The 20,093-nt window shown below is 55.8% G+C and overlaps 1 protein-coding gene across 1 annotated transcript in view; it reads left to right on the top strand.

The window, feature by feature from the left end:
• UNC13A (unc-13 homolog A) overlaps positions 1-20,093 on the top strand; it is a 59,710-nt gene that overhangs the window by 18,351 nt on the left and 21,266 nt on the right. Inside the window, exons 9-25 of the mRNA XM_081792038.1 lie at positions 2,946-3,153; positions 5,962-6,522; positions 6,775-6,883; positions 8,681-8,727; positions 10,983-11,061; positions 11,225-11,230; positions 11,704-11,775; positions 12,044-12,263; positions 12,889-13,116; positions 13,993-14,134; positions 14,250-14,419; positions 15,579-15,694; positions 16,739-16,902; positions 17,301-17,451; positions 17,768-17,836; positions 18,153-18,242; positions 18,461-18,595. Coding sequence (XP_081648164.1) covers positions 2,946-3,153; positions 5,962-6,522; positions 6,775-6,883; positions 8,681-8,727; positions 10,983-11,061; positions 11,225-11,230; positions 11,704-11,775; positions 12,044-12,263; positions 12,889-13,116; positions 13,993-14,134; positions 14,250-14,419; positions 15,579-15,694; positions 16,739-16,902; positions 17,301-17,451; positions 17,768-17,836; positions 18,153-18,242; positions 18,461-18,595 — 2,567 coding nt within the window. The remainder of the gene's footprint in view (positions 1-2,945; positions 3,154-5,961; positions 6,523-6,774; positions 6,884-8,680; positions 8,728-10,982; positions 11,062-11,224; positions 11,231-11,703; positions 11,776-12,043; positions 12,264-12,888; positions 13,117-13,992; positions 14,135-14,249; positions 14,420-15,578; positions 15,695-16,738; positions 16,903-17,300; positions 17,452-17,767; positions 17,837-18,152; positions 18,243-18,460; positions 18,596-20,093) is intronic.

Genomic DNA, 20,093 nt, shown 5'->3' with positions numbered 1-20,093 from the left:
GGGGTGGAGGGATTCAGCCGGGAGGAGTGGGCATTTCGACCAGAGACCTGTCTGTCTCCAGCTGGGCACTGTGACCCCTTCCCCCCTGTTCCCCGTGTATAACGTCATCTCCTCTCCTGTGACTCCTTCCTCTCTTTTGTCTCCCCACCTTCCTCCTCTGCCGGGAAATGGGCCCCAGTGTCACTCAGAGGGGGGTAGGTATGGGGGGAGAGGGTCTTTGAAAGAGCAGCTGGGCAGGGAACCCCGGGCACGGATCACTTCAGAGACCTCAGCTCCCAAAGGCCCCTGCCATCTTCCTCCAATTTAACCCCGGGGGAAGGAGACCAGCCCTCCCCTCCCCCAACAACTGGGTGCCCATTTATCTCCCCAAGGAATAGCTTCCTTTCCTCCATGTCTTGCCCCTTCCAGAAAAATCCAGGCTTATGGCCTGAACGTGAATCTCCCTCCTTCCCTTTACCCCACCAACTAGGAACGCCTCCACCAGTGCCCATAACCTGACGGCCAGACCCCGCTCCCCCCTTCCCTCCGGGACCAGGGGAAATGTTTACCGCTACTTTGATCCGGAATAATTTGTCAAAAACCCATTTAGCCAGAAAAGCCATTCGGCAAGCAAGAGGGCCCGGCACCAACCAGTTTGCCACAGACAAACGGCACGGTCGACAAACAGAGATATTTTTGGTTAAAACCAACGTGGCGAAAGCTGATCGCTGGGTCGAGAGGCGCAAAGACAATCGGGCCAGTTGGTCGAAACACAAGTGGCTGAAAATGCCTCTCTGGGCAAGCAGGCAATTCGGTCAAAAACCATGTGGGAGGAAGCGAAGTCAGGGTGGTAGCAAAACAAAACAAAACAAAACAAAACCAAAAAACCCAAACCAACAGAAAGCAATTTGCCCCCCAAAACTGGACCATGTGTCCAGAAAAACAAACAAACAAACAAACAAACAAAAACCGTTTGCCGACTACACCCGCAGCGTCAGGCAGTTTGGCCGGAAGCGTCTTGGCCTGGTCCAGGACAGTTGGGCAGAAGGGATGCCGGTTTGGTTAGAGGCTCTACACCCAGAAAACTGGGTAGCGAACAAACTGGTCAAAGGAACAATTCGGTAACGTTGGCAACTCGTCCAGAATTCCACGGGGACACTCTGTCCGGATTTCAGATCCCCGGCTTCAGGCCCCCGTGGCCTCACAGTTATACCCTGATGCGTGTAGACCTGAGCCGTGGAAATTCACATCTGCCTCTGCCTAAAATGCGAGCACTGATGGCACCCAGCACATCAGATGGTGGCCGCTTACGACAGGGGCAGGATAAAAAGCTTGTAGGTCACAGTGACCCGAGTCAGATGAGAAACCAGGAGGCCAGAGTGACCTTGATGAGGCTGGCTTTGCTCGCGGAGAATGAATTCAAGGTTTCTCAGAAGGCAAACTAACTTAGGGAATGAATCCAAATAGGTTTTTACATGAAGGATGAACTTGATTTTTTTTTAACGTTTGTTTATTATTGAGAGACAGAGAGAGAGCACGAGCAGAGGAGGGGCCGAGAGATGGGGAGACACAGAATCCGAAGCAGCTCCAGGCTCCGAGCTGTCAGCACAGAGCCGGAGGCGGGGCTCGAACCCACGCACCGTGAGATCATGACCTGAGCCACCCAGGCGCGCCCCCCCCCCACCGCCACCGTTCACCCCATTTTAAAAAAATGGACCTAGGGGCGCCTGGGTGGCTCAGTCGGTTAAGCGTCCGACTTCAGCTCAGGTCACGATCTCGCAGTTTGTGAGTTCGAGCCCCGCGTCGGGCTCTGGGCTGATGGCTCAGAGCCTGGAGTCTGCTTCCGATTCTGTGTCTCCCTCTCTCTCTGCCCCTTCCCCGTTCATGCTCTGTCTCTCTCTGTCCCAAAAATAAATAAACGTTAAAAAATTTAAAAAAAATGGACCTATTTGTCAAATACATAGAAACAGACACGATTAGCTGGGGGGAAAATTAGGAGATTAAAATAATAAGGCGAGAAAAATACACACACATCCGGAACACGAGCAAAGAAACCTAAAGGCATTAAAAAGGGGCAAATCACCCCCCTTGGCATTTAATACCACCGGTCAATTCATGCCCTGGGCCACCTAATCTGGGCTTTCATTTCTTTTCTTTTGCAGCCCATTTGTTTTCAAGGGTTGCCTTTTAAATAAATTGAGTCTCTACTGTCCTAACCACAATCTCGCATCCTTCGACGCTGTTCTTTTTTTTAATCAAGGAAAACAAACCAAACTAAAATGCCCTTTAATGCTTATAAAACACTTGAAGTTCAGCACTCTGCCCTGCTCCATTCAGCCGTAGATTCTGGGTGCGCGATGGTCTTGCCTAAGAATCTAAGAATCTGACCTAAGAATCTAATCCTTTTCGAGGGCTATAGTATCGTCAGCCCCCATGTTTGTTCCCACACGTGTGAGCTCAGATCTAGGAACCCCATCCTCGGACATCGAGAAATCTCTGAGGGTTAAAGGAAATTGATACTCCAACCTTGTCCCCCTGATCTCCCTCTGAACGTCCCCCTGAGTATTTGTGTGACTTCTCTTATGGGAAGGGAAGCTCACTGCCTGATGGAAAAAACTCATCGTGCTTTCAGAAAGCCTGCTCTTTAGCCAAGTCCGTGCTCACGTTTGAGCCGAAGGACACCCTCCAATTTGCCCCTGTCCCCCTCACATTATAGGACCTATGTTGGACCCCAGACTAGGAGTCCAGTCTGACTGGCAAAGCAGGGTTTTCACCTCCCTTATCCTGCAGCCTCTACTTCTGTTAACGTGACCCGAGATCCTGCATTCATTCTGGCAAAGATCCCTCTTCTTGGGTTAGCAGACAGCGAAGACTCCCTAAGTCTGGGAGACTGTGTTGGCCTCCATTGGACGCCCTCTCTCTCCCTCCCCTCCTCACCCTCTCCCCTCCCCTCCTCTCTCTTCCAGATGATGACCCTGACAGCGCGGTGGACGATCGCGACAGCGACTATCGCAGCGAGACAAGCAACAGCATCCCGCCACCCTATTACACCACATCCCAGCCCAATGCCTCAGTCCACCAGTATTCTGTCCGTCCACCACCCCTGGGCTCCCGGGAATCTTACAGCGACTCGATGCACAGTTATGAGGAGTTCTCCGAGCCGCGGGCCCTCAGGTAGCCACGGTGCTCGAGGAGGGGATCCGTGTGTGTGCCTGTGCGTGTATCTGGCTCTGGGTCCCAGAGTGGGGACAGGAGTAGAGGACCCAGGGGAGCTGGGGGTGGAGGTCAGCGGGTCCAGGAAAGCAGCATTCTTGTAGGGTAGTAGAGCCCTTTCTTTACGCTAAACCTTGTAAGAAGATCTCACGAGCTTGGTCAAAGGGGGTGTGCTTTGGCTGACGAAGGGGAGCTGAGTCAGGAGGCCCCCCCGAGCGGTGCCCCTGAGATGCGGGGGTGCCTGGGCGCTCCCTTTAAGGGCGCTGGTGATTTTGGAAAGAGTCTCCCAGCAAGCAGCCGGCTGGTGGTCCTGGCGTGGTCCTGCCCTGACGGCCCGACTCTGTTTCTGGCTGGCAGGCTCGGGCACCGTCCCTCGGGAGCTGCCCCTGCGCGCTCCGGCCTCTACCGCTACCCCCTCGAAAGTCGGCTGGCCCCAGACCTGTCCGACAGGCGGGCCACGCCACTGCCCGGTGCGGGGCGCTGGTCTCCAAGCCTGTGAGGCTGAGAGTCGTGCCTGCCGTCCTTCCGTGCCGACCCGATCACCCAGCCCTGGTTGCCAAACAAAACTGCGACGCACGGGATATTAAACGGATCGCACGTTTGTAAAGCGCCTAGAGGGGCGTCTGAACGTGCCACGTGGTGACTGTTGTGTCGACAGCACAAACAATACCGTTTGGAGCTAACTGGGTGCCCCGTGGGTGCCCCGTGATTTTTGGTTGTGGGTCTTTTTCCGAACTATCTGCTTTCCCCAGAATACGGTTCTCCCATTCAAGCCTCACTCCCATTCATTTGCATACCCAAGCTGGCTCAGGCTGACGCGATTGCGGGAACAAAGTTTCAACGGGTCGGAAACAGCCGAGAGGAGAGTCAGAGACCAAATGTTAGTGAAAAGGAAAGGTCTGCCCTTGGAGAAAGAGAGCGGGGGAGTGGCCATAGCATCCTACCCAGAGAAAATGCCAGAAAGGGTTGGCTGGGAGAAGTCTGTCTACCGTGAGCATTCCTGGGACAGGATGGGGGTGGGGGGGAGTCGGGGTAAGAGGAACCCTCTCCTCTTGTGCTTTGGTCAGGCCACACAGGAGTGAGGGGAGACCCTCCAGAAGCAGGGGGGAGGAGAGGATGTAGAGGTAGAAACAGCTTGCATTCCCCTGAGAGGGACTCAAGCCACGCTCCCTGGCCATCCTGGCCGTGCTGCCTGGTGCTGGATGATCCGAGAGGCTGGGGACACCGAGCCGGACCCAGACATTCCATCCCACAAGCCAGGGCTTGGCTGGAAGGAGGGGCAGGGCGGGACACTCTAGCAGTGGGGAAGGGTAGGGAGGACTTCCCGGAGGAAGGTGCCTGGCAGATAGCCCCAGAAGGATAAATGAGAAGTCCGAGGAAGAGAATTTCAGGCAGAGGAAACAGCTCAGCCACAGGCTGGAGATCAGGTCCCAGATCATGATCAGGAAGGCCCTTGGGTGGCCAACTCAGGGGCATGGGAGCCAGGGGAAGCATCTGAGGGGGGTGAGAGCCGTGTAAAGACTCAGTACGTCAGAGCCAGGATGGGAGGATGGCCCCAAAGACGAGCCTGGGGCAACTTAGGCGGCGCCTGAGGTCGTAGGTGGACTCATCCAGGCCTATGCTGGGATTCCAGTCCTGGGCTGCCCCCCTCCCCAGGGACCCCAGAATGTGCCGGGATGGACTTCAGGGTTATTCATCAGCAGAGGGAGCTTGAAGTCCTTTTCAGCCAAGTAATGCTTGCTGATCCCTCACCTGTCCCCTGCCATCTACAAGGTGGGCCACTAAAAAGCAATCACCTAAATGCATAAACTAGCAACCAATGGTGAGAGGGAGAGACTCCCGTTTTGGTCCCTACAGCATCCCTGGAGCTGGCTGGGGAGAGGGGTCCCGGTCCTTGAGAGCAGAGGAAGTATTTAAGACAAGGAATGATGTTTGTTGAGTGACTGAGTGAATGATTAGAAGGGGGACGAGTGGTGGCCCATGCGTCATGCTGCCTGCCCTCAAGCAGGGCTAGGTGTTCCTTCCTGGTCATGTCCAGCATGACCCGGGGCGCACCTAAGGACCCGACTTGGCGGGAGGGTGGGGGAAACTCACTCAAAGACAACATCTCAATGGGCACCAAAAGAGACTCTGGAAGGGTGTTCCTGGAAGAGGGCACAGCAAGGGCAATGGCTCAGAGGTGGGCACTGATGCAGGGGCTCTGGAGGAACAGTGAGAAAGCCAGTGTGGCCGGAGCAGGGGGGGAGAGATGGGAGCACGGAGGGAGATGAGGTGGGGAGGCTGGAGGGTTTGGGCCACCCTGGGGTGTAGGGCAGGGCCCAGATTTCATACCAAGGGCTCTAAGGAGCTACGGCAGGTTTTAGAACAGGGACGTAAGTGCCTGCGTTTATGATTTGAAAAAGCCCCTCTGTGGCTTCCATGGGAGGCGAGTGCTGTCGGGGACAGGAGGGGACGTTGGGGCAGCATCTAGATTTGGGGACATCAGGAGCCATGGCCAGGTTCGAGCTGCAGAAGCACTAAATCTCCCAAGACTGGAGGTGAGGCACTGATTGGGGTCCCCAGCACATCGGAGGGGCACAAGGCGGGTTCTCCAGGCCGAGGTTTCCCAGGTACCCGGGGCAAGGCCGGGCGCCCCGTAGGCGCTCCTCCGCCAGTGCTGAGTGAATGACCGGGTGGTGGCGCCTGCGTGACGGCCGCGGGGGGGGGGGGGGGGGGGCGGGCGGTGGCTCGGGGGTGCCTCCCCGGCTGAGCGCTGGCTGGTCCCCACAGCCCCACCGGCAGCAGTCGCTACGCCTCCTCGGGGGAACTGAGCCAGGGCAGCTCGCAGCTGAGTGAGGACTTCGACCCGGACGAGCAGAGCCTGCAGGGCTCCGAGATAGAGGACGAGCGGGACCGGGACTCCTACCACTCGTGCCACAGCTCGGTCAGCTACCACAAGGACTCGCCGCGCTGGGACCAGGATGAGGAGGAGCTGGACGAGGAGCTGGACGAGGAGCTGGAGGACTTCCTGGAGGAGGAGGAGGAGGAGGATGAGGAGCTGGAGGAGGAGGAGGAGCTGCCTGACGAGGAGGAGGAGGAGCTGGAGGAGGAGGAGGAGGTGCCGGATGACATCCGGAGCTACGCCCAGCGGGAGGAGGTGGCCGTGGCTGAGCCCAAAGACTTCAAGCGTGTCAGCCTCCCACCGGCCGCAGCTGAGAAGGAGGATAGGCCTCCGGCCAGGCCTGCTGAGGCCCCCGACGTGGCCAAGGCGGCCTCTGGGCCAGCCGCACTGGAGGAGGTGCCCACAGCGGAGCGGGCCCCTGAGCCGGAGCCCCCCAAGTCTGAGGAGAGGTAATGGGAGGGGGCCAAGGGGCTGTCGCGGGGGCCAAGATGGGGTCAGCATGGACCCGGGGAATGGAGGGGAGGGTGTCGCAGGGTCATGGCCGGGAAAGCGGAGGGGGCACTGAGGCCCGTCAGAGGGGCTACAGGTGGGTCACTGTGTCTCTTCAGGGCCAGAGAGGCCACGCAGGGCTTGACATCGCTCGGAGGGCGGAGGGTGAAGGGAGGGCCGGTCCTGGAGCCTCACGACGCCCCTTGCCTCAGTTTCAGGCGACGAGAGGATGAGGAAGGCCAGGAGGGTCAGGACTCCGTGTCCAGGGCCAAGGCCAACTGGCTTCGAGCCTTCAACAAAGTGCGGTTGCAGCTGCAGGAGGTGAGTGACAGCTGCAGCCCCGCTGGCCGGCTTCCCCACCGCTCCCATACCCCATCCACCTGCGTCCCTTTCCAGGCCCTGCCCACACCTGCCGTGGCCCGCCCGTGGACAGCGTGGCCACGCCCACTGCCCCCGGACACCCCCCCCCCCCCCCCACGGCTTCGCTTCGCCTTCTTACATCCTGGTCTTTCTATGGCTCCGCCCACCCCAACCTGGCCCCACCCACACATGCCCGCGTACCGGCCTCACCGTTCCCGGCCCAGCCCCTGTCCAGCCTGACCCCTCTCTGGCCCTGTTTGCACCTTGACTTCATCTGTCTCCAGAAGGGCCCTTCCCTGGTCTCCCATGACTGCCTGCCCTCCCCCCCAACCAGCCGGCCCCACCAAGGCCCGGCCCAGCCTCCCTCGTGCCCACCTGGGATTTCTGAGGAGGGAGGAAGGAGAGGTGAGCTGGAACCTGGAGCCAGGTCACGGTTACAGCCATGTCAGAGTCAAGCTCATGGATAGGGATAGAGGTGAGGGAGAGGGAGAGCGGTCAGAGCGAGGGCAGCAGTCAGAGATCAGAGGTCTGGGTTAACACTGGGGTTAGGGAAAGGAATCAGTGTCTGGGATCACACTGGGTACCAGAGTCAGGGTTGGGGAAAGGTCTCAGGTCTGGTCAGTATCAGAGAAGGAATTAGGCGAAGGCATTAGCGTTAGGGTCAGGCAGCAGGATTGAGGCCCCTCATTTCTCTCTTCAATTGTTCAAGCCACCCTAGGCTGGGGACAGAGCAGTGTCATTATCCAGGGGGACCATTATCCAGGGGGTGAGGCTGGCAGTAGGATATCCTAAACAGACTCTCAAGGTCTTAGACCGTCAAATGTCAGAGCCACAGAAGTTTCCAATCGAATGTCTTATGTTTTAAAATTGAAAAATTTTTTTTTTTTTTACTAAGTTCTAAAAGCAAAGGGTAGAAAAGAATATGCAGTGTAAGGTCTATTGAGTAACTTTCACTACGTCAGCAATTTGAATGAAAAATAGAAAACAGCAGCGACTCTTTGGTGGAACTCGTAATATGGCAAAAACCAAATAAACGTGGGCAGGCTCTGTGGGTCTCGTAGAAGGGGCGTAAAACGAATCCGAGGTAATCAGGAAAACTCCCTGGAGGAGGTGACACTTAAGGAGAAGTGATATCCAAAATGCTTCAACGATATTTCAGAAGAGTGCTGGACCCTCCCCACCCTTCTCCCACCATGCCACCCTTTAGTTGCATAGGAGGTAAGGGTGTCGGCTCTGGGTCTACAATGAGATCTGAAGGATCAATGGAGACAATAAATTTCATGTATTTAAAAAAAAAAAGGATCAATGGAGGCTGATCGGGAGCAGTAGGTGGGAGGGCGTATGAGCAAGTGACGCAGCTCAAGCAAAGGCCCTGGGGCACAAGACCAGATGAGCAGGTGAGGCCGGGAGAAGTTTAGAGAATGACAGAATCTTAACGAGTGTTTAAACCAACCCCCGAGAAGCCCAGGACTGTAGTGCACGGGCTCTTGTTGGAGATGATGCTAACACGTCCCCACGTTTGACGGACAAGGAGACCGAGTCCTACTGAGGTGGGTGGTAGAGAGGAGCTCTTCTCTCCCCATTTTACAGATTGGGCAAACTGAGGCCCAGAGAGAGCTTAAGGACACACAGTGAGGACTAGGACCCGGGCCTCCTGGCTCCCGGCCCAAAGAGGAGACGAAAGCGGGTGTGGAACCTACCTTGCTCTGGGGAGAGGCTGCCACACTGACCGTGTCTGTCTGTCTGTCTGTCACGCAGGCCCGAGGAGAAGGAGAGATGTCCAAATCCCTATGGTTCAAAGGCGGGTGAGTAACGGAGTCGTGGGAGAAGGAGGAAGGAGGAAACTTTGAATCCAGACCTCGAGACTGCTTTACATTGTAGCGTCAGCCCAGGGAGGATAGCCAGCGGTTCCGTGGAGACAGGGGACAGCTTGAGTGACAGATCGGGTGTAGCCCGACAGATGTAGCCACTAGCATAAGCATTCACCCCGGACAGAAGCCAAAGAGAGTCGCACATTGAATCCCCACAACACACCCACGGGAAGACCGCTACCCCTATTTTCCAGGTGGGGAAACTGAGTCCAGAGAGGTACGTGCCTTGCCCCAGACACTCGCGTTACCCAAGATCACTTCCTCCTAGAGAAATAAATGTAAGAGAGAGGAGAAGCCTGTGTCCTGCAGCGTCCCTCTGCAATCCCGGGGTGAAGTTGTTGATCTGATTCCGTTTTTAGACATCCCAGATTATGGCTACGGTTGCTGGCTCTTTCTTTAATGGTGACCCTTTCTTTAATGACAGTTATTTGGGCGTCCGTGGAGCCTTTTGTCCTATCTAAGCACTTACGCGGGCTTTTCTTCCTTCAGCGCCTGAGTGGAGAGGTTAGAAGATGTAAAAGATATTCTTAAACACTTATTTTTTATCTATGTTTGTATTTATTTTGAGAGCGAGAGAGCGCGCAAGCGGGGAGGGGCGGAGAGAGAGGGGAGAGAGAATCCCAAGCAGGCTCCGGGCTGTCAGCGCAGAGCCCAACGCGGGGCTTGAGCTCCGGAAGCCGTGAGATCATGACCTGAGCTGAAATCAAGAGTCGGGTGCTTAACCAACCGAGCCACTCAGGTGCCCCTAAAAGATACTTTTTCTGCGTTTATTTATTTTTGATAGACAGAGAGAGACAGAGCACAAGTGGGGGAGGGGCAGAGAGAGAAGGAGACACAGAATCGGAACCAGGCTCCAGGCTCCGAGCCGTCGGCACAGAGCCCCGACGCGGGGCTCGAACCCACGCACCGCGAGATGGTGACCTGAGCCGAAGTCGGATGCTTAACCGACGGAGCCCCCCGGGCGCCCCTAAAAGATAGTTTTAAAGTACCCTAATGTTTTCAAGTAGCAGCGGGAAGGGCGACTGCCTTCCCTTGTGCGTCCTTTGCAAACAGAGGCGCGGAGACAGACGCTGTGACTCCCAGATGAGCCGGTGTCCTTGGGGGGAGCCCCGGAAGCTGGGACTGACATGGGGATGAACACGTGATCTATGGAGGAAATGCCCTCGAGAGACGCGGGCGGGGTCAGGCTGGGGAGCCAAGCCCAGGTGTATTTCGGGAGTCACCAGGCCTCTGCCTGATCTTCCAGGCAGCACTGGAACATGGATGGCACCCCGGGGCTTGTCCAGAGTCACTGGCTGCCAGGCATCTCTCTCCCTGGCCAGTGGGAACCTTCTGGAGAAGAGCCACGCCTGAACCCTCTTTGGGATGTGGGCCCCTCCCAGTAAGGTGAATCCATAAAGGCCACCATAGCATCTCCCCCAAAGTAGCTCATTCTGACCCACCAGCTACGCCAAAGCTGCGTAGCCATCAGCTTCGAAATCACTCCTTCCAGGATCGACTTCAAGTATACGTAGGTATTTTCAATTTTGAAATACCTATTTCAATTAGGTAGTGTCTCGTGAATACCTTAGTTTATTCAAACGTCCATTCAAACTTCTATTCAAATTGGGCAACAGCATCATCTCCCCATTTCCCAGGTGAGGAAGTTGAGGCCCGGAGTCGTCTTCGTTTCCTGGGGCTGCCGTAACACACTACCGAATGGGCAGCTTAAACCAACAGGAGGATATTCTTTTTACAGTTCTGGAGGCCAGGATTCCAAAGTCAAGTTGTTGGCTGAGCCACGCTCCCTCTGTCACTGTCACCTGTAGGGGAGACTCCTTCCCTGCCTTGCCAGCTGCTGGTAGTTGCTGGCAATCCTCAGTATTCCTTGGCTTGTAAATGTGTCGCTCTGATCTCTGTTGTCACACTGCTGTCTCTCTTTCTATAAAGACACCCGTTACATTGGATTAGGGGCCCACCCAGTCTAGCGTGAGCTCATCTTAACTAACTATATCTGCAATGACCCAGATATTCCAAATAAGGCCACATTCTGAGGTACTAGGGGCTAGGATTTAAATGTATCTTTTTGGGAGACACCATTCAACCTTTAATAGCCCGGGGAGATCAAGTGTCCTGCCCAGGCCTCCAGTGATGTCTGTTGGAGACAGCGAGACGCCTGGGCCCTTGACATCCCCGTGTGTGTCTTACAGCCCTGGCGGTGGCCTCATCATCATTGACAGCATGCCGGACATCCGCAAGAGGAAGCCCATTCCACTCGTGAGCGACCTGGTGAGCGCCTGTGCCCTCTCCTCCCCCAGCAGAGCAGGCCTGCCATAAGCAGTGCTCAACCTATACAACTGCCCATGGCAGACCTGGGGCTGGGGGCTGGCAAGGTGTTCCCTGGGACTAATGTAATCTGATTTCTACCCTGCCTGCTGCATGGACACTTCAGGCCATGGTGAGTGGTAGTGACCTGGGCCCCCATCTCTTCCTCAGACCCCCTCCCCCCCCATTAGGATCTTCCAACTGGCCCCCAATGCATGGGTTCCGGGGTGAGGGGACCCTGCCCTGTCCTACAGTTTCTGGGTGGGGAAGAGAGCAGGTGACTCCCGATCTTGGTTCCTGGAGTGGCTGGTAGTTTTGCTCTGTGGCTGCTGATCGTGGCCAAATGCAGCTCCTGAGTCTGGTTCCTGGTGGTGGGGGGATGGGTGAGTCAGGGGTGTGAGGCTGGTCACCTTCCAGGGTCCCTTCTAACCCAGAGCCTCTGTCACTTTCCAATTCTTCACTGGCCCTCCTCCTGCTGCTATTTGTGGCCGTGGCTGCAATCCGTCGCTGGCGGCCCCAAACCATGGCTGTGGATTCTGCTCGTGGTGACAACCCTACGGGTGTGAATCGACCCCGGTGACTCCCTTGGTGATTTCCCTGCCCCAGTCCCTGGTCCAGTCCAGAAAAGCGGGCATCACCTCCGCCTTGGCCTCCAGCACTTTGAACAACGAGGAGCTGGTGCGTGGGGCGCCTCCCCTTCCACGGGGTTGAGCGGCGGGTGGGCTGGGGTCTCCGGGGAGGAAGAGGAGGAGAGCGTGGCAGGGACGGGCACTCCTCCCTCCCCACGATCTGGTTGCGCTGCGTCCGGCCGACATGATCTGTGCACCGGAACCGTGGATTCCGACGGTGTGGGGGCAGGGGGAGGGACGGGGACTTTACTACACTCAGCGAGGGGGTGAGGGTGGCGCCGGACAGCGCCCCATGCCGCCCCTCTCTCTCCGCTCAGAAAAACCACGTTTACAAGAAGACCCTGCAAGCCTTAATCTACCCCATCTCCTGCACGACGCCGCACAACTTCGAGGTGTGGACGGCCACCACGCCCACCTACTGCTACGAGTGCGAGGGGCTGCTGTGGGGCATCGCGCGGCAGGGCATGCGCTGCACGGAGTGCGGCGTCAAGTGCCACGAGAAGTGCCAGGACCTGCTCAACGCAGATTGCCTGCAGCGTGAGCGCGGGGCCCGAGGGGCGGGGCTCCGGGGAGGGGCGGGGTTCCGGGGGGGCGGGGCTCCGGGGAGGGACGGGGCTCCGTGGGGGTGGGGCTCCGCGGGGGCGGGGCTCCGTGGGGGCGGGGCTCCGCGGGGGGGGGGGCTCCGCGGGGGCGGGGCAAGAACAGGGGAGGGACTCGTTGGCCGCAGGAGTGGGGCGAGAGGAGGGGAAAGGGAGCGTGAGGGGGTCAGAGAGGGGTGGGGAGAGACTCAGGGACTAACTAAACTGTCCGAGGGTGGGCTTACTGACAGTCAGCGGTTCCCCTGGAGAAAAATGGGGCTCAGAGAGGGAGGGGGCTCTGAGTGGGGGGGAGGAGCCAGAGAAGGGGCTGGGTCTTGGTGGAGCGCGAGGGTTCAGCGCGGCCCCCTCGCGCAGCAAGGTGGGCACTACGCGGAGAAGGGGTAGGAGGGTTCAGAGAGCATGTCGAAATCTCTAGCAGCTCTAGCTTTGGGGCGCGAGTCACCTGAGCCCCCACGGCTCTAAGTGCTCTTGGCCGCAGCCCAGGAAGCTGGGGAGTGGGAGGTGGGGTTCTCGCTCCGGTGAGGGGGCGCGCTCTGGACGGTGACTGCTCTCTGCGTCCACAGGGGCTGCAGAGAAGAGCTCCAAGCACGGGGCGGAGGACCGGACGCAGAACATCATCATGGTGCTCAAGGACCGCATGAAGATCCGGGAGCGGAACAAACCTGAGATCTTCGAGCTCATCCAGGAGATCTTCGCCGTGACCAAGACCGCGCATACGCAGCAGATGAAGGCGGTCAAGCAGAGCGTGCTGGACGGCACGTCCAAGTGGTCGGCCAAGATCAGCATCACTGGTGAGGCCGCGGGGGTGGGGGTGGCCACAGGGTCCCTTCTTCTCAGCCCCCTGTGCTCCCTCCCGTGGCTCTTCCTTTGGCTGTGTGTAGTGTGCCCATATCTGTCCCATGTCCCTAGGTGTGTTTGTGCTCCCGCGGTGGGCATGTGTGCCTCCAAATGGGAATGCGTGACGCTGTCTGCATGACTCTTGGTTTGTGCCCCACCCCACCCCCAGAATCAGACCCCAAGAAGAAGAGTTGAGGGCACGTTGTTTATCTAGGGGGTGATGCCGTGGGAGTTGAGAAGTGAGCCTGGGACGGAAGGAGCCCTACACAGGGTGTCAACGATCAGGACCACTGGGGGACAGTGCTGACCACTGGGGGCAGAAGGGTCCTGCCCGGGTGGAGGCCTTCGGGTGTTCGTCCATGCCCAACCCCATTCGAATTTCCCTGAAAGCAGACCCCGAGATGAGGATTTAGGGGCAGATGGGTATCCAGAAGGTGGCCCCAGGAAGCCCCAGTGTGGGTGGAGACATGAGTCTGGGAGCAGGAAGAGAAGGAGCCCTGCAGGGGACCCCCATAAACAGGCGGCTCTGAGAGCAACTGTAGGCTCAATCCTGCTGGAAATTTCAGGAGGACAATGTACAGAATGTCCTACCCAGGGGTGACCCAGGGCAACCTTCCCATCCAGCATCAGCCGAGGACTCCGGGGGTGTTAACTCTTCAGGAAGCCCTTCCTGTCTTGTGGGTGTCCCCATGGGCTCCCATGGTCAGAACAAAGCCCTCAGGCCATGTCACAGGGGTCCCCAATAAGCAACAGGGACCCTGTGGCGGTGACTATTCTCGTACGCCTCACTCCTTGAGCCCGTATTTGTATTTGTCCTGTGTGTCTTCCAGTGGTCTGTGCCCAGGGCTTGCAGGCAAAGGACAAGACGGGATCCAGTGACCCCTATGTCACTGTCCAGGTTGGGAAGACCAAGAAACGGACGAAAACCATCTATGGGAACCTGAACCCTGTGTGGGAGGAGAACTTCCACTTGTAAGTGCCTGGCTGAACCCCTGGCCGCCCAGGTGGACTCCCTGCCGGAGCAGCCGAAGGGGGCTCCAAGACCAGCCACCTGACCCCCGCCTCTGCCTCCCCCCCCCCCCCGCAGTGAATGTCACAACTCCTCAGACCGAATCAAGGTGCGTGTCTGGGACGAGGATGATGACATCAAATCCCGTGTGAAGCAGCGGTTTAAGAGGGAATCCGATGACTTCCTGGGACAGACGATCATCGAGGTGCGGACACTCAGCGGCGAGATGGACGTGTGGTACAACCTGGGTGAGCATGGGTGGTGTCCTGCAAGGGGACAGGGAGGGTGCCCCAGGGGGCCCAAGTGGGGAACCAGTGTCAGGAGGAGGTAGTCTAGGAGCCCAGTCTGATGGAGAAGGTAGGGTCTGTGTGTCCCATCTGGTGGGGGAATCAGGATCTGTGAGGCCCAGTCCGATGGGGGAGGAAGGGTCTTCTGTGAGGCCCGGTCCGATGGGGGAGGAAGGGTCTTCTGTGAGGCCCGGTCCGATGGGGGAGGAAGGGTCTTCTGTGAGGCCCGGTCCGATGGGGGAGGAAGGGTCTTCTGTGAGGCCCGGTCCGATGGGGGAGGAAGGGTCTTCTGTGAGGCCCGGTCCGATGGGGGAGGAAGGGTCTTCTGTGAGGCCCGGTCCGATGGGGGAGGAAGGGTCTTCTGTGAGGCCCGGTCCGATGGGGGAGGAAGGGTCTTCTGTGAGGCCCGGTCCGATGGGGGAGGAAGGGTCTTCTGTGAGGCCCGGTCCGATGGGGGAGGAAGGGTCTTCTGTGAGGCCCGGTCCGATGGGGGAGGAAGGGTCTTCTGTGAGGCCCGGTCCGATGGGGGAGGAAGGGTCTTCTGTGAGGCCCGGTCCGATGGGGGAGGAAGGGTCTTCTGTGAGGCCCGGTCCGATGGGGGAGGAAGGGTCTTCTGTGAGGCCCGGTCCGATGGGGGAGGAAGGGTCTTCTGTGAGGCCCAGTCTGATGGGGGAGGAAGGGTCTTCTGTGAGGCCCAGTCTGATGGAGGCAGGAAGCAAAACCTGAGGATCCTAGTCTGAGGAGAGAGACGCAGACCCAGGAATCCTATCTAAGATGAGTGGATGTTGGGGATCTTGATCTGATAGGGGAGGCAGGGCTGGGGAGCCCAGTCTGGGAGAGAAGGAGGGCCTAGGGCTCCTGGTTAAAGAGAAGATGCAGACTCGGGAATTTAATCTGCACAAGGAAGCAGGGTGTGGGATCCTAGTTTGAAGGAAGAGACGGGGCCTAGGGAGTTCTAGGCTACTGGGAGAGGCACAAGCCCAGAGAGAGCTGATCTGAGAAGACATACCTGGGTCTTAACTTCAGGGTCATGACTCCTGGCCTACCGTCATGCACACATTAGAATATCCCAGGCCTACACTGGGAAGGTCTGATGCAGAGGTCCCCTTCTGTTCTGCAGACAAGCGGACTGACAAATCCGCCGTATCAGGTGCCATCCGGCTACACATCAGCGTGGAGATCAAAGGCGAAGAAAAGGTGGCCCCCTACCATGTCCAGTACACTTGTCTACACGAGGTGAGGCCCAACGCCCCTCCCTGCCTTCGAAGCTCACTGTGATCTCCTCCCATCCCTGACCACCCCAGCTCCACCTTCCTGTTTCCAGCCACACCATTCATACTCTCTGGGCCTCAAAGACCATCCCCCATGCCATTCCTACTGCCTGGAAAACTCCTCCCTATCCATCCAACTTCAGGGCCCCCTCCTTTGGGAAGCCCTCCTTGACCTCCAGGCAGACTCTCGCTACCCAGCTCCAGGTGTTTCGCCCGTCCCAGACCTGAAGAGGGGGCTCCTGGAGATGACTCAGTTTTTGAGTGAATAAATGATTGGTTGAACGGACACATACATAATGGGTGGATAAAAGGATGGGCGGATGGACAGATGTGTGGTTGAACTATCGAAAGTATAGATGAGTGGATCTGGGGCGGTTGCATAGGCGGCTTGGTGGAAAGATGGATGGTGGATGAATGGATGGATGGGTGGATAAATGGATGGGTAGATAAATAGATGATGGATGGTTGAAGGGGTGGATGGATGCATTGCTGGATAGACAGACTAAGTTGTGGGTAGATGTATGGGATGGACGGATGCGTGGTCGAATTATTAAAAGGGAGGATTCGCACATGGGGGAAGTTTTGGGTAGTTGAATGGGTTGGGTGGGTGGATGAGTGTATGAATGGTCAGGCAGACAGATGTTTAGATAGATGCTTGGACGGAAGGACAAACGGATAAATGTATGAAAGGATAGAGGAGTACATAGGTAGATTTTGGAGTATTTGGATTGATGGATGAGTGAGTAGACAAGTGGATGGATGGGTAGATGAGTGGATGGACAGAGAGACGGATGGTTGTGTGGTTGAATTGTCACAAGGACAGATGAGTGGATTGGTGAATTTTTTTGGTAATTGCGAGAGTTGATGGGTGATGGGTGGATGACGGCGTAGATGAATAAATCAGTGAATAAACAAACGGATGGATGATGTAAGCTGCCTCCAGCCTGGGGTCTCCGACCCCTTGTGCCTCATTGCACTCTTCACGATGCCTTCTCCCTCTCGGTGGCAGAACCTGTTCCACTTCGTGACAGACGTGCAGAACAATGGGGTTGTGAAGATCCCAGATGCCAAGGGTGATGACGCCTGGAAGGTTTACTATGATGAGACAGCCCAGGAGATTGTGGATGAATTTGCCATGCGCTACGGCGTCGAGTCCATCTACCAAGCCATGACGTGAGGCTGCAGGCTGGGGCGGACTTGAGGGCAAGGTGCAGGAAACCGGGGTGAGGGGGTTCCCTAGCAGACACTGGCAGATCTGGGGTGGAAGGGTTTTTGAGAGAAGGAGCCAGAGAGGACGTGGGTGTGGTGGGCATCCTGTAATCCCCTGGAGGTTAGGAAAGTGCAGTTTCTGGCAGCTAAAGTGACAGGGTGAGGGTCAGAGTTAGAGGCACAGAGGTAGGGCAACCCAGAGAGGAGACCGAGAGAAACTTGGGAGACACAATCAGGCAGAGGGAATGGTTTGAGAGGTCAGAGGGAGTCCCTCACAGATGCTGTCTTGGAGGCATTCTGAGGGGAACACTGCCTGTCCTGGCTGGATGCCAAGCCCAATTCCTCCCACTCCCTCCCACCAGCCACTTTGCCTGCCTCTCCTCCAAGTACATGTGTCCCGGGGTGCCCGCCGTCATGAGCACCCTTCTCGCCAACATCAATGCCTACTACGCGCACACCACCGCCTCCACCAACGTGTCCGCCTCTGACCGCTTCGCTGCCTCCAACTTTGGGGTCAGTCCCGGGGACCGGGGCTGGGGGATGAGGGCGAGCCCAACCCTGTGCGGGTCGGACCCTGTGTGACTCCGTGGTCTCCAATCTGGACCTGACTTGCTCTGTGACTTTGCACCAGTCACTTGTCCTCTCTGAGCCTCAGTTTACCTCTCGTAGAATGGAAATGGATATTGTGAAGGCCCATTTCAATGATGGATGGGGTGCACTTAGTGTATAGTAAGCACTCAGCCTATATGGCAGCCACCTCGACCCCCATGTCCCTGCTTCGACCCCCCATGTCCCTGCTTCTGTCCATCCTCCTCCTCTGCCTCCTCAGAAAGAGCGCTTTGTCAAGCTTCTGGACCAGCTGCACAACTCCCTTCGGATCGACCTCTCCATGTATCGGGTGAGAAGTGCACCCATAATGACTTGCTTGCTCCTACACGTGTGTGCCTGGAAGGGAGAGCTCCCGGCAGGTGTGCACATGGGAGGACCCATCTTAACACGTGGAATGTGTTCCTTTGACATGTGTACACATAGATGGGCAGCACCTGCCCAACGTGCTTGGTGCATCCAACCAGCTCCCACCCTAGTTGCTTCAAGGTGTTCTCATGGACCCCCCACCCACTTCCTGGAACTTGGGAGCTCTTGTATTTCCCCTAAAACACTCTACCCCGACCCAGCCTTCTTCATAATCCAACCTCTCTTCTCCCTCCCAACAGAATAACTTCCCAGCCAGCAGCCCAGAGAGACTCCAGGACCTCAAATCCACTGTGGACCTTCTCACCAGCATCACCTTCTTTCGGATGAAGGTAAGAAGGGGACCCGGTGCCATTAGCTCTCCAAGGGGCATTCTCCAGGACTCTTAGCTCCTAACCAAGTAACATTTCTCTTGGAGAAATGTGCCCTTTCTCAGTGACCCTCTGCTTTCATCCTGCTACATTTCCTTAAGCTCATAGCTACTTGTAGCCATTTCCTGCATACCTCCTGTCCCAGCTATGCCCACTCGTGCCCGTCTCCCTCCCTCTAGGTGCAAGAACTCCAGAGCCCACCCCGAGCCAGCCAAGTGGTAAAAGATTGCGTGAAAGCCTGCCTCAACTCTACTTATGAGTACATCTTCAATAACTGTCATGAACTCTATAGCCGGGAATACCAGACAGATCCGGTGAGGACCCCAGACAAAGTAGAAAGGAATAGGGGATACCAACCAGGCCCTGACCAAGTTCCAGATCTTCCCCTTCTCAAGCGGTTTAACTGAGCCTCAGTATCTCCCTCTGTAAAATGAGGTCATAAACCCATATCTCAGGATTGAAGAGAAGATTTAATGAACTGCAACCTTTAGATAAAGTGTAGGTAAGTGCTTGGCACCTGATACACAATCGATGCTCAATAAATTCAGTTTTAGCTAAATTTAGTTGAGTTAGGCATACAGTGTGCCTAGGATAGAATCACTGTTCTAAATGTTGAGTTGAATTGAATTTTTTGAGTAAAATTCAGTTTGGGCCGTTTCAAGTCAGTTTATTTGAGATCTTTTCATATGTGTTTATCTACACATATAACGTCCCAGGATTGTCAATAAGGTTTCAAGGAGCTCATGGCTTATTAGAAGGGAAAGGTGGATACATCGGAAATTCACAACCTAGGATGATTAGCCCTGGGGTGGAGGAATTGCAAGAGTCTGTGGGAGCTAAGGTGACCCCTACCTCACCTTGGGCTTCTGATACGAGATAAGATAAGCTGAATTTAGCCAGATTTTATTTCATCCCATTCATTTACAGTCCCTTGAGTTGAAATCAAGTCATTTTGAATTGAATTGGGTTGAGGTGCAGTGGATTAAATTGGGTTGAGTTTGGTTTAACTGTAAACTGTTCAAGCTTCATTTATTTCTTTTCAGGTGACTTAAAATTGCTCTTGGCTAATTAGTGAGCAGAACTGAGGGGGATTAAGCTGAGTTTCCTTGAGCAAAAATCCATTTTTTTTCCATTCAGTTGAACTGAAGTTATTCTCGACTGGGTTGAGTTGACCTGGGTTAGGATACGCTGGATTGTTGCCTTGGGTATAGTTGAGTTCAGATGAGTTGGGTTGAGTTGGGTTTGTTTCAGTTGAATTTAGCTGTGTCCATTTTCATTGACTGACTACAGTTGGATTGAGCTGGCCTGAGGATATTAGGTTGAGTTGAGCAGGTAGAGTTGGATTGGGATGACTTGGTTGAGTTGAATTAGATTAATTTAGGTTGGGTTGAGTTCAAGTCTATTTATTTCCATTATTTTGACTTAGGATGATGTTGCTCTTGGACGAGTTGATTAGGTTCAATCCAATTGAATTCATTTGAGTTTAATTCAATCCAGTTAAGTTTAATTCCACTCCACTCAGTGTAATTGGCCCAAGTTCAGTTTCACTGAATTAACTCTGAGAACCTCCATCTGTTAAGCTAAGTGGGCCTGATTGGCATTCATTTCAGTTCCATTTGGTTTCATGGGCTTCAGGTTTTTTCAACTAAATTCAGTTCTACTCAATTTTATGAGTTGAGTCTAATTAAGCTTTGTTGAGCTGCAGGGACATGAGCTCTGTTTAGACCAGTTTACAAGAGTTCAGTTCCTTTTCATGCAGTTTTCCCACTTGAACCACACACTATTAACAGGGCCCCTTCCTCACTAACCTCC

Source organism: Panthera onca, chromosome A2, assembly GCF_046562875.1.
Source record: "Panthera onca isolate mPanOnc1 chromosome A2, mPanOnc1 haplotype 2, whole genome shotgun sequence".
NCBI classification, from domain to species: Eukaryota; Metazoa; Chordata; class Mammalia; order Carnivora; family Felidae; genus Panthera; species Panthera onca.
This window is presented reverse-complemented; position numbering and strand designations above follow the sequence as displayed.